Consider the following 12,943-nt stretch of genomic DNA (forward strand, 5'->3'; position numbering starts at 1 on the left):
GTAGACCAGGCTGGCCTTGAATTCACAGAGATCCACCTGCCTCTGCCTCCCGAGTGCTGGGATTAAAGGCGTGCACCACCACGCCTGGCACATCAGCCACTTTCTTAAGAGTCTCTCAACTGGAAAATTTATCAGTGGGAAAGCCTAAGGGCCAATGACTCTATTTCCTGCAACATAACAAAATTCATAAAATATTCTTAGTTCTAATCTTCAGTTCTCCTATATATACACTGCCCACACTCGCACCAGTCCAAAGGGCTGATTAATGATAGAAGCCACAATAAACTCACTGGAATCAACAAAATCCAAAATCTGTATCCAATATAATTATAATGTCACTTATGAACTCTTTTCTCTTTGGGGTGCACAGGCATTTGGAAGATAGCAACACTTAGCGAGAGGATAAGAGAATCACCAGGCCTTCTGAGAGAGGCAAGAAATAGAGGACTGTCCTCACCATCATGAGATAGCTCAAAATGGCACCTGACATACCACATATCTGAGCACAACATACTTACAGAGAGACTGACACAAGCAAAGGACTATAATAAGCACAGCACTGGGAATATCAGCAATATGACCAAGTCCTTCACCTCAGTAAGTCCACAATCGAAAGAGAGATGTGCCAAAGGATGTAGGGAGGCAAAAAAACCACAACCAAACCAAGCAGACAAAGATACAAAATCTACAAAGTTTTTGGCCAGGCATGGTGGTGGGTGCTTTTAATTTCCACACTTGGGAGGCAAAAATAGGCACATCTCTGTGAGTTCAAGGTCAAAATGGTCTACATATGAACTCAGCCAGTAAGGAATACCAAGTGAGGCCCTGCCTCAAAAAAAAAAAAAAAAATTACAAAATTTTCACCAAGGGAAAGAAGCCAATCCACTAGTTTCCTATGTCTAAATATATAAGTCCTCTTACTCAATATCCATCATCTGTACATCATCTCTGCATGCAATGCACATACTTAAACAAATGTAACAATTGTTATTTGAACCCATGTCTCAAAAAGAACATCAACATAGAAGGTCTTTTGGGATCTAGCGAATTATTTTGAAGCTATTTTGTTCTACACTTACTGTAAGAGCAGTTAGGTAACTACAGCACAGCTTCCTACACAGCATGTGGTTCAGAAAATCTCAGTGTTGTAAGAGACTGGGTTTCCTCACTTTTCTTTGCAAATTTATAAGTAGGAAAGTGAGTTAGTGGTAGTTCTTGGTTTTGTTTTCTGGGTGTTTTTTTTTACATTTTTCATTTAATGGTGAAAAAGGATAGGAACAAGGTACAACTATGTATAAATTTTTACTTATATTCGGGAAACACAAATTGGTTTGGAATAGAGAGAAAAGGTGACCTGAAGTAATTAAAGGACAAATCGAGTTCTGACAGCCTGAAAAAGAATAAGAAACAGTAATAGATATATAGATTTAATAAACTTTCAACAGTGAAAATATAATTTCTGAGTCAGACATGATGGTACATGCCTATAATCCCAGGCTGAGGCAGGAGTATTAAGTTCCAGACCAGCCTGGGCTATACAGTAAAATTCTGTCTCAAAAAAAAAAAAAAGAAAAGAAAAAAGAAAACCCACATAATTTGTAACAACAAAAATGTTAGCCAAGTGTGATAGCATACACCTTATTCCCAGAACTCAGGAGGTAGAGGGGGATGAGTTCAAGGTTATCTTTGGCTATATAGCAAATCCGAGATTAGCCTGGGCTACATGAGACTATCTCAAACAAACAAAAAGCAGGAGTAGGGACTAAGGATGTAGCTCAGTTGGTATAATGTTTGCCTACCATGCATGAATCCCTGGGTTCAATCCCCAGCACCACAGGCAGGAGAAGTACAAGGTCATCCTCAGTGACATAGTGAGTTCTAGGCCAGCCCAGAATACATGAGACCCAGTCACAAAAAAAAAAAAAACCAAAACCTTACATCCAAACCAAAAAGATAAAAAAAGTAAAAATGATGTTTCAATGTATAAATACATATAAAGACTTAACATGATTAAAAAGTGATTACCAATAGCATACTATCTGACATACAAAAATAAAAACGGAGCTGGAGAGATGGCTCAGCAGTTAAGAGTGCTTGCTGCTCTTCCAGAGGTCCTGAGTTCAGTTCTCAACCCTCATATTAGGTGGCTCACAACTGCCTGTAATTCTAGCTCCAGAGGATTTGACACCCTTTTCTGTCCTCTGTGGGCACCTGCTCGCAGGCACATATACAGACATACATAATTTAAAAAATAAGCCAGGGGTGGTGGTGCATGCCTTTAATCCCAGTACTTGGGAGGCAGAGGCAGGCAGATCTCCGAGTTCAAAGCTAGCCTGGTCTACATAGTTAGTTCCAGGCCAGCTGGGGCTAGAGGGAGACCCTATCTCAAAAAGACCAAAATAAATAAGTAACCTGTAAAATAAATAAAAAATTTCCTCTATATTAATCTCAACCTCTCCCCACCCCCAATTTTTCTATTAGCATTGCTTTCTTTAAAAATAACATTGTTCTGGGGCTGGAGAGATGGCTCAATGGTTAAGAGCACTTGCAGAAGACCCAGGTTTGATTCCCAGCACCCACATGGTGGCTACGAACTGTCCTTTAACTCCAGTTCCAGGGGAATCCCAAGCCTTCTTCTGACCTCTGCAGCATTGCACGACAGGGGTGCACTCATATACACGCAGGCAACACACTCATACACATAAAATAAAAATAATAAATAAAATACTAAAAAAAATAATAATAACATGGTTCCAGGGCTGGAGAGATGGCTCAGAGATTAAGAACACTGGTTGTTCTTGCAGAAGACCTGGGTTCGAATCCCAGCACCCACATGGCCGCTAACAAGTGTCCGTAACTCCAGTTCCAGGGGATCCAACAGCCTCTTCTGTCCTCTGCAGGCATCACACGACATGGGTGCACTTACCTACATGCAGGCAATACACACGTACACATAAAATAAAAATAATAAAATATTTTTAAAAAATAATTTGGCTCAGCGGCTAAGAACGCTGGTTGTTCTTGCAGAAGACCCAGGTTCAAATCCCAGCACCCACATGGCAGCTAACAACTGTCCATAACTCCAGTCCCAAGAGATCTGACAGCCTCTTCTGACCTCCAAGAGCATTGCACAACACAGGTGCACTTGCCTACATGAAAGCAATATACACATACACATAAAAAAATAAAAAAACAAAAATTGTAAAAATAAATAATAATAATAATAATGGCCGGGCGTGATGGTGCACACCTTTAATCCCAGCACAAAAAAAAAAATAAATAATAATAATAACAACAGGGGCTAGAGAGATGGCTCAGCGGTTAAGAACACTGGTTGTTCTTGCAGAAGACCTAGGTTGGAATCCCAGCACTCACATGGCAGCTAACAACTGTCTGCAACTCCAGTTCCAGAGGATCTGACAGCCTCTTCTGTCCTCCACAGGCATTGCACAACACAGGTGCACTTACCTACACACATCTGAGTACTGGAGAAGTGGGGGCAAGATCTAGAGTTCAAGGGCATCTTCTGCTACAGAATGAGTTCAAGGTCTACCTAAGCTCCTGTCTCCAAAAAAAAGGAAAATCTAACATTGAAGGATTTGTATAAAACTTCCAAAGTAGCAAGGCACCATAGTGCATGCCTGTACAGCATCTGGAAGGCTGAAGCAGGAAGACCTTGGGTTCAAGACCATCCTGGGGCTACATAGGCAGTTCAAGACAGTTTAAGCCTAAGACACACAGCAAAACTGTTTTTTTCTAGTCCTATGATAACCCATATGGGAAGGTTTAGGGTTAGAGCTGTCTGAAATCAACAAGATCTGACCGAACAACCCTTCTCATGAAGAGTCCTGAACACAGAGCATTACTCTAGAGACCTCTAGCTCAATCGCTACTCTCCACACTTTCTACGTAGGGACTGCTACTTCCTTTGGCACTGCTCTAATGCTGATTTAGCTCCTGAAAGGCCAAGAGAAGACATATGGGAGGAAGGACTTTTCTTTGAAAGCTTTTATTGTCTTTCTACTCCCTGTACCATGGACTTCTAGAACTCTTGCTTATGCAATATTGGGCCACATTAAGTTCAGATGACGTAAGTTTTGAATGATATGCATACACACACAAATAAGAAAACAACCCTCTGTCATGACTGTGACTTAAGATTTAATGAAAAAGTTGGATTCAAATCAGCCAGAAAGCAAAATGCAGTGGACCATTTTTGTATCTTTGTCTCTTGCCATATGGTCCAAGGAAATAAAGATCTTTAATGAGGAATTCATGACTCATAGTATGAGGCTACACTGTAAGCAGCAGGGCTCCAAATAATGTATCAACACCTGGTCTAAATCGTTAAAATTTTTTAAAGTCACTCCCCAAAAGAAAATGCAAAATCCAAATGCCTCTTCCAGACAGGAGGCCCAGGCTCAAGTTATGAATTTAGTAAGTGGCCTGCATAGCTGAAATGACTCTGAAACAGAGAAACCACAACTCAAAATAGCCTGAACACTTTTGTTATCTCAAAAAATGGGCAGTTAGCCATCCATTCCTCCTTCCTAGTATATATTCAACTTCTTCAGGCAAAGACCATGGTAAATTTGATGAGACTTCAGATTTGGCTATATCAGATGATTGAAAATTGGGGATTAGAAGTACCCATTGCACAATAATTCCGAATGTTTTATACATTTAAAAAAATAATGCTATGCATATATCCACTTAAATTTACTTTTTCTTTTTCTTTTTTTTTTTTTTTTGTCTTTTTGAGACAGGGTCTCCCTGCAGCCCCAGCTGGCCTGGAACTCACTATGGAGACCAGGCTGGCCTTGAACTCACAGAGATCTGCCTGCCTCTGCCTCCTGAGGGCTGGGACTAAAGGCGTGTGCACCATGTCTTAAATTTACATTTTTATATTGCACATCTCTGACCAGAACAGACATGGCCTTGGCCCAGTGAAGAGTTCTCTCAAAAGCTACTGGAGAAGACAAACATGAAAGCAAGTGGAGAGTCACACAGAGCATGCACATGCTCTACCAGACTGGAGAACTTAGATGAGGCCCACATTCCCAGTCAACCCTTTCCTAAGGGTGGGGCAAATCGCCCGGAAGCTCTCAGAGGTTTTTTTTTTTTTTTTTTTTTTAATATTTTTTTTATTTTTGCTCCCTGTAGCCCCAGCTGTCCTGGAACTCACTATGTAGACCACTCACAGAGCTCTGCCTGCCTCTGCCTCCCAAGTGCTGGGATTAAAGGTATGTGCCACCATGCCCGTCTTATTATTTTTATTTTATGTGTATGAGTGTATTGGCTGCATGCATGTGAGTGCACCCGTGTTGTGCAATGCCGCAGAGGTCAGAAGAGGGCTTCAGATTCCCCTGAAACTGGAGTTAAGGACAGTTCACAGCTGCCATGTGGGTGCTGGGAATCAAACCCGGATCCTCTGAAAGAACAGTCAGTGCTCTTAACTGCTGAGCCATTTCTCTAGCCCGAGTTTTTATTTTTTAAGCAAATGTGCTTTTTTTTTTTTCTCTCCTTATATCTATTTTGGGGGTTGAGTGGCGGCATGCATGATGGTGGGAGTCAGTTGTCTTCCACCAGGTTTGTAAGGTGTGGCAATAAGTATCTTTACCAGCTGAGCCATCTCACTGACCCTAGTAAGGCTTTTTGTTGTTCTTTGAGACAGGGTCTCCTTGTAGCCCAGTGGGTGCTGGAATTTGCTACATAGTCCAGGCTGGCCTCGATCTCACAGAGATTCTCCTGCCTCTGCCTCTCGAGTGCTGGAATTAAAGGTGTGTGCCACCATGGCTGGCATGGCTGCTTTACTTTTTGTTGTTGTTATTTTTATTTTATGTGTATGGGTGTTATGCCTGAGTATAAGTAAGTGCACCTGTGTCGTGCAATGCCCGTGAAGGACTGAAGAGGCTGTCGGATCCCCTGGAACTGGAGTTACGGATAGTTGTTAGCTACCATGTGGGTGCTGGGATTTGAACCCGGGTCTTCTGCCAGAACAGTCAGTGTTCTTAACCACTGAGCCATCTCTCCAGCCCTGGCTGGTTTACTTTTAAACAGATGAGTATTAAAACCCAGGGCTGAAGAAATGGTTCAGCACTTACAACTCTTGCAGAGGACCCAGGCTCAGTTCCAGTACCCACATCGACCAGCTTACAACAGCTTGTAACTGCAGTTCCAGGGGATCTGACATCCTCTTCTGACCTCTCTGGATACCTACACACATGTGATACACATAAACTCAAACAGGTAAATACACATACACTAAATAAATAGAAAATCTTTTTTTAAAAAGGAAAAAAGCCATATCCTAACAGAAGTAGTTCCCTAATGCTTTCTCCAAGACCATCATGAGGCAAACCATAACTACTACTGTTGACTTTCACTGTTCATTTGGAATTAAATTATCACTATTTAAATACTGTATAACTTCCTACTGTGTAGATATAAACAAACATCTAAGCTGTGGCTCCATTAAAAATCATAAAGATAGGGGCTAGAGGGATAGCTCAGCAGTTAAGACCACTGGCTGCTCTTGCAGAGGACCCAGGTTCTATTTCCAGCATCCACATGGCAGCTAACAACCATCGGTAACCCAAGTTCCAGGGGATTCCGATGCCCTCTTCTGACCTCTGCAGGCATTGTACAACATGGGTGCATTTACACACATGCAGGCAATACACACATACACATAAAATAAAAATAGTAAATAAAATATTAAAATTATAAAGATGGCTGTATACACATACAGTTTCCAAAAATCTGTTCTTTCAGTCACACAAGTATTAAATACTATTAGAATAAAGTTCACATCTGTCCATTCTTAAGTTTCTTTAGTTATAGGGAAAAAGTTTTTCAAATGAAACTTCATGATCCCCCAAAGAATGCACATTTTTTTTTTTTTTTTTTTTTTTTTTTTTTGGTGGTTTTGAGACAGGGTCTCCCTGTAATGGGGGCTGGCCTGAAGCTCACTATGTAGACAGGCATGAGCCACCACACCCAGCACGAATTTAAGTATTATTTACTTCTTATGGGCTCCAAGCTCAGCTGTCACATATGCGGATTTTTTTTTTTAAGAGCACTTATCTGTTTTGTGGGTGTTAAGGATTTAGAGGTTAATCTAGATCTATTCTTTCTTGTTTTCCAAAACAAGGAAGAGGGGAGGGAAGAAAAGGGAGAACAAGGTACACTGAGTCTGAGGAGGGGCTATGAAGCAGAAGTCACACCCTTCTCCAACAGGTCCATTACAAAGACTATGCCAAAACCAGGCTTTGCAGATGCTGCTGCAGGGCCATGAAACAACACTCCCTTTGTAAACCAGGTTGACCTCAATCTCACAGAGATCCATCTGCCTCTGCCTCCCGTCGGGAACCCTGTGCCGCTATGCCTGGCTACTATATGTCAACTATTAAAATTTGAAAATACAAAAAGGGATGGGCATGGCGGTGCACGCCTTTAATCCCAGCACTCAGGAGGCAGAGGCAGGCGGATCTCTATGAGATCCAGGCCAGTCTGGTCTACAAAGCAAGTTTCAGGCCAGCTGTGGCTACAGGGAGACCTTGTCTCAAAAAAAAAAAAAGAAAGAAAGAAAAGAAAATATAAAAAAGAATTAAGAAAAAGATCACCCAGAGGCCTATTACTCAGATGTTGCTGTTTGTTTGAACTGAAATCTAACACTAATCAAAAGAAATTAAAGCAAAAGTAAGTTTAGCTGTTACTATAATTACAAATGACTATGCTGCTGGTCTCTTTTCAAAAGCAAAGCAGCCTTTCCCATCTATCAGTTGGAAATGAAGACAATGCCACTATTGGTTCCAGAACTGGTCCCAAGAGTGTATGATATATGGATGAGGCACATAAAAATCAAGTCCACGAATACTCCGAAAATAAATATTTCATGAGCCCAAGGAATAGTCACAACACATGACCTCAGATGCCATGGAAGGCAAAGTATCTGAAGCCTTGTTAATAAAACCAACATGGCTGCAATAGTTACATCAAAGACTGAGAGTTTTCTATAGACCGTGTCAATGGGAAAGAAAAAGAAAAATTTATATACACTGCTGTAAGATGGACAGTCTAGACCTCTGATTTTTTTCCCACTGCTTACTATACGCTCCTTCTGAGAACTCATGTCCCTCTCTTTCCTCCCCTACACTTCCCTTTCTGCCTCCTCTCCTTGGTGTTACTGTTGCACTGAATTTGCTCTTGGTGTTTAAAATGGCTTCTATACATATTTAGCTATTAAAAAAAAAAGAATAGAGTTCTGGTATATACTGCACCATGGGTGAACTTGAAATACTATGAAAAGTGAGAAGAAGCTAGACATAAAAGTCACATACTATATGATTCCATTCATACAAAATGTCCTGAAAAGGCAAATTCAGGGATTAGGAAAGTAATAGGGTAGGGTGGTAAGGGATGAAGGAAAGAATGAAGACGTGAATGGCTATATAGTTTCTTTTTGAGTAGTCAAAACTGTTCTGAAAGGAGATCAATGGAGGGGGGACAAGAAAAAGTTATGGGGCAGGTAAACATGATCCAAACACATGATATTCACATATAAAATATAACAAAACCCATTATTATGTTATAATACATGCTACCAAAAAATGTTCTAAAATTAGTTTGTAATATTAGTTGCTGTAATCTGTAATATTACCAAAAAAACAATGAATTGTTGGGATCCTGAGCAGAAAAGAAGACAGCTGGGCATGAAGCACCCAGGAGGCTCACCACAAGTTCAAGGCCAATCATGGCAGCTGTAGGCCATTCAGAGCCCCACAGTGAACCCCTGCCTCAAAAAAAAAATTTTTTTTCAAAAATGAAAGTTTTTTAAGGGGTCTGGGGTTTTGGCTCAGTGGTTAAAGGACGTGCTACGCAAATGTGAGTTTAGATCCCCAGAATCCACATAGATGCCAGATGGGCGTGGCAGTCCACCTGTAATTCCAGCCTTAGAAGGCAGGAGATAGGGGATCCCCAGAAGAGGAGGCTATCAAAACTAGCCCTACCAGGGAGTTCTGGGTTTGAATGAGAAATTCTGCCTCAATGGAGAAGATGAAGAAGCAATCAGGATGATTCCTGACATCTACCTCCAAACCTCCACATGCACACACCGCCCACATACATGTGCACCCACACATGAAACATGCATGCATATACATGCACACCACACACAAAGGAAATGGAAAAAGCAATAAAAGGGTTTTTTTTTTTAATTCCCATCCTACCTCTTCCCTAAGTGTGGAGTACAACGATGACTCAGTTGTTAGATACATAGTGACCAGGCTAGTCTACTGAACAATCTACACAAACCACAAATCCAAAGGAGCCCTGCTCCTCAAAAGCAGCTATGTTAATCATGCTTCAAGTTGAAACATGGTCCTCAAATGCTTGAAAATTCTCTACCCCTGCATGGATCATTTCTTCCATTTGTAAGGCACTTTTTACTTTACCCTTAAATGTTCAAATTCTATCGTCTGAAATGCCCAGAGCAGCCAGTGGTCTTAACTGACAAGCCATCTCTCCAGATCCTTATTTTGTTTTTTGAGACAGGATTTCACTAACTTTGCATGCTTATTTTCTATTTCCTATCTACCTGGAGTTAGGAAAATTTTCTCAGACAAGAAGGTTTCAAATGCGGAAAAAGCTTAAGGAGTTCTGATTTAAACCATGGCTGGCAAATAACATGCTGGGCTCAGGAATGCCCAACTCAGTCAAAAATGTGCATTTTCTTGACCAAAAAAAGACTAACTTGTTATACATATGTACATAATCTGAATGAAAGTCTCAAAGAGGAGCTTCGAAATAGATATAACCTCCCTTCCAAGAAACACTATATAAATTCCAAAATATTTGACAAAACTTAGTTGCATTATTTTAGAGCAACAGCATAGGATTTCTCCAAGATCGGAGTTCTACTAGACAAGTCTATTATTACATTTTCTGTTAATTTTTTAATTAATTCCTTCTCCACTTTCCCTGCAACATCCAAAATCCGGTCTCTGCTTTCTTCATGACCATCCAATTTATAAGCCTAACTTCTTATTCTTCACAGAGTTCCTTTTCCTTTAACAATATTTATTGAACCATCTGTGTGTCAGTGTTGAGCGTAGGAACTGGGGAGCAGAAAAAAATTATATATCAAATAAGGTCTCTTTTCCAGACACATTGCAGTTGGGAACTTGAGGTTCTGTACATTTAAGAGCCACGTCTGGCATTAAGAATTCCAAACAATGGATGGGTCCTCTGCCCCCCACCCCCGGAACCCATATGTTCTTACACACCATTATGGCCCCCTACTCACTTTGTGCATCGGGTTAGAAAAGATCTTCTGTTAAACTACCCATATGCTATCACTGACCTCATCACCAATTTCTCTCCAACTTGCTTCCTGCGCTACAATCAGGACAATCTACCTAGTAAAACCTAGTAAGAAACATCTAGGTACCTAGTTTATGACTGTTATCAGCCCAAACCTGTCTACTTTCTAAGACAATCTCCAGTCCTTTTTTGTAAGTATTGGGACGTATGTAACTAGACATAATTTTTTTAGCTTACAACTGCCCTTATTTCTTTTGTAGGCCTCATGTGTGTGACCATGTTTCTCACCTAAATGTATATATCATAATCACCTATAGAACATCTTAAAAAATACAAAAGCCTTGACCCCTACCCCTGGAGAGCCTTCAGTAAGTCCGGGACAGGAGCTGTACATTTTTACATCTACAAAGTCCCACTGGCGATTCTCACACACACTCCACAAGATACACTGATTTATTACAATGCTTTTCATACAGAACACAGATACAGATTCATTCAATGCTTATTAATTCATGGCATGGAAATTCATAAATAACTTTCCTCTAAATAGCCTAACCAGATATCAACCCCTTGACTGCACTAGCTGTGTTCCAAGTGCAACATGTGGTTTTAAGATTTCATTTCCTGAAGTACTACACTGAGAGACACTATTACCTTGCCTCTTTAACATTGTTTCCCATTTCTTGAAAAAATGGAGTCCTGGAGGGCTGCCATGAGAGAGAGCACTACTAAGAATGAACTCTGGAGTCTTAGATTAAAATTAGTCACAAAGAGAGCAGAACAAGGTAGACATGTTGACCGTATCCAGTACTCTCACTGAATACTTCCTACTACCTCTGCACAGAAGAACAGGAATTTGGTCTGAGTGGCCCCCAGCTTCCAGTTACAGTATCCTGAACCACCTGAGACAGGCCAGGGTCTGAAGACCCAGGAAAAATGTTCAGCTGCTCAAGTGCTTGTAAGTGCACCGAAGTCCTCTAATCAGATCAGTACTGCCAGCCCCACCCAGACCGACGGTTACCTCCCAACTCCCTTGGCACACACTATGTACACAGCTCAGTAAGTATGAACTTTTCCAGAGTTGTTCACAGGCAAGAGCAGTCTGAGTCGCCCCGCCTAGATCACTCAGTGTGACAGTGGCAGGGGAGCTGTTATGACACTGGTCTCAGGGCCTCTTTTCCCATTTCAGGGGTAGGCTCATCCTCGCAGAAACCACCCCCCGTTAAGACAGCTGTGGCTACAAGCATCTCCGGAGGGCCACTGGGCCACCAGCAAAGAGGGGACTGGGGAGAGGAAGCCCCTTCCCCCCAGGCAGGGGCTGCAGAGCCCACATTGTCCACAGGCCTCTGGCAGCTCCATCTTGCTTCCTGCCAGAAGGAGGGGCAGAGGAGGAGGGTCCCCGAGTCTGGAGAGGCCCCCATGGGACGAAGACGTTTGACAGCAGGTAAAGCTGGGTGGAAAGCTCCACCCGAGGGAATAAGACGAAAGGCCTAGGGGTCAGGCAGGAGGGAAAACAGGCTTCTGGGCTCATTTCTTCTGGAAGGTATTAGAGAGTGCCAGAGGTGTGAGCACAAGTCAGCAGCCCGGGCGGGAAGGAAACAAAGTAAGACCAGTGGAAAAGGGGGTCAGACACCGGGAGCCCAGGGAGGGCTGGGCGGGTGGGGCTCGGGTGGAGGGCATAAGACCCAGAACAAATACGAAGTCGGGAAGGAAAGCTCGGAGCCCGTGGGAGAACCCACCCCCGGGCCGGATTGGGGGAGGCCTAAAAAGGAGCTAAGAAGCGAGGGACCAGACAACCACCGTTCCTGGAGCGCCTACCAGTGCAGATACACAGGCGCATACACTGTGCAGATAAAGCCTCGCTGAGCCTTTTCTACGCAGCCGCGAGGCCGGCTTTCTAATTACTGCCCCCATTTCACAGATGAGGAAACTGAGGCCCCGACCCGCTCCAGTCCTGGCTCAAGGTCACAGCACCAGGTAAGTCCGCCTTCGAACCCACGCGCAAGCCACTCGCGAAGGGCAGCCGCGAGGCGGACCCGGACCCCGGGGACATCCCGCAGTCCCGCGCACTCACCCGGACCAGGTTGCTGACTGCCGCCTGCACGGCCGCCACGGGCGCGGTGAGGTCGGGAATGGCTTTGCCGTCCACCTCGCCCTCCTCGTGCATGATCACCAGGTGCGAGATTTGCTGCGCCACCGGCTCCAAGATGCTCTCGATCGTGCGCGTGTGGAACACTGGCATCGTGGCGGTGAGCAGGGCGGCGAACCGCTAGCGGACGGGAACCGGGATCCGAGCGGCAGAGAGCCGGCGACCGGGAACGCTCTCACTGAGACGACTGGAGTCCGGGCTTCCCTCAGCGTAGCCAGCCTAGCGGGAGCCCCGCCCCCTCCGCGTCGCTGCGCCCAATGGCAGCACCGCTCAGGCCCGGGAGGCCTCTCCCATTGGTCGGTCTTCGGAAGGCTCCGCCCCCTCGCGACCGCGCCGCCAAAGTCCGCCCCGCCCCATTCCCAAGGGAGGGGCCTGGGATGGGGGCTGCGCCGCAGGGATAGCGCCTGGATTCCCGAGCCCTCACGCGGGGCGCTCCTTATAAGGGCATGGTGGGAGCGGAACGTGAGGCCG

General features: G+C 43.7%; 1 protein-coding gene across 2 annotated transcripts in view; it reads right to left on the minus strand.

Moving 5' to 3' along the window:
- Positions 1-12,685, minus strand: part of Vcl (vinculin) — a 105,565-nt gene extending 92,880 nt beyond the window's left edge. The window contains exon 1 of one of the 2 annotated variants that reach the window (XM_008849910.3): positions 12,398-12,565. In XM_008849910.3, the coding sequence (XP_008848132.1) occupies positions 12,398-12,565 (168 nt within the window). Of the gene's footprint in view, positions 1-12,397 lie in introns of both variants that reach the window. The other variant, XM_008849911.3, reaches the window with a different exon arrangement.
- Positions 12,686-12,943: the final 258 nt, after the last annotated feature.

The sequence above is a fragment of the Nannospalax galili genome, unplaced genomic scaffold (genome assembly GCF_000622305.1).
Source record: "Nannospalax galili isolate Female #2095 unplaced genomic scaffold, S.galili_v1.0 scaffold83, whole genome shotgun sequence".
Taxonomy (NCBI): Eukaryota; Metazoa; Chordata; class Mammalia; order Rodentia; family Spalacidae; genus Nannospalax; species Nannospalax galili.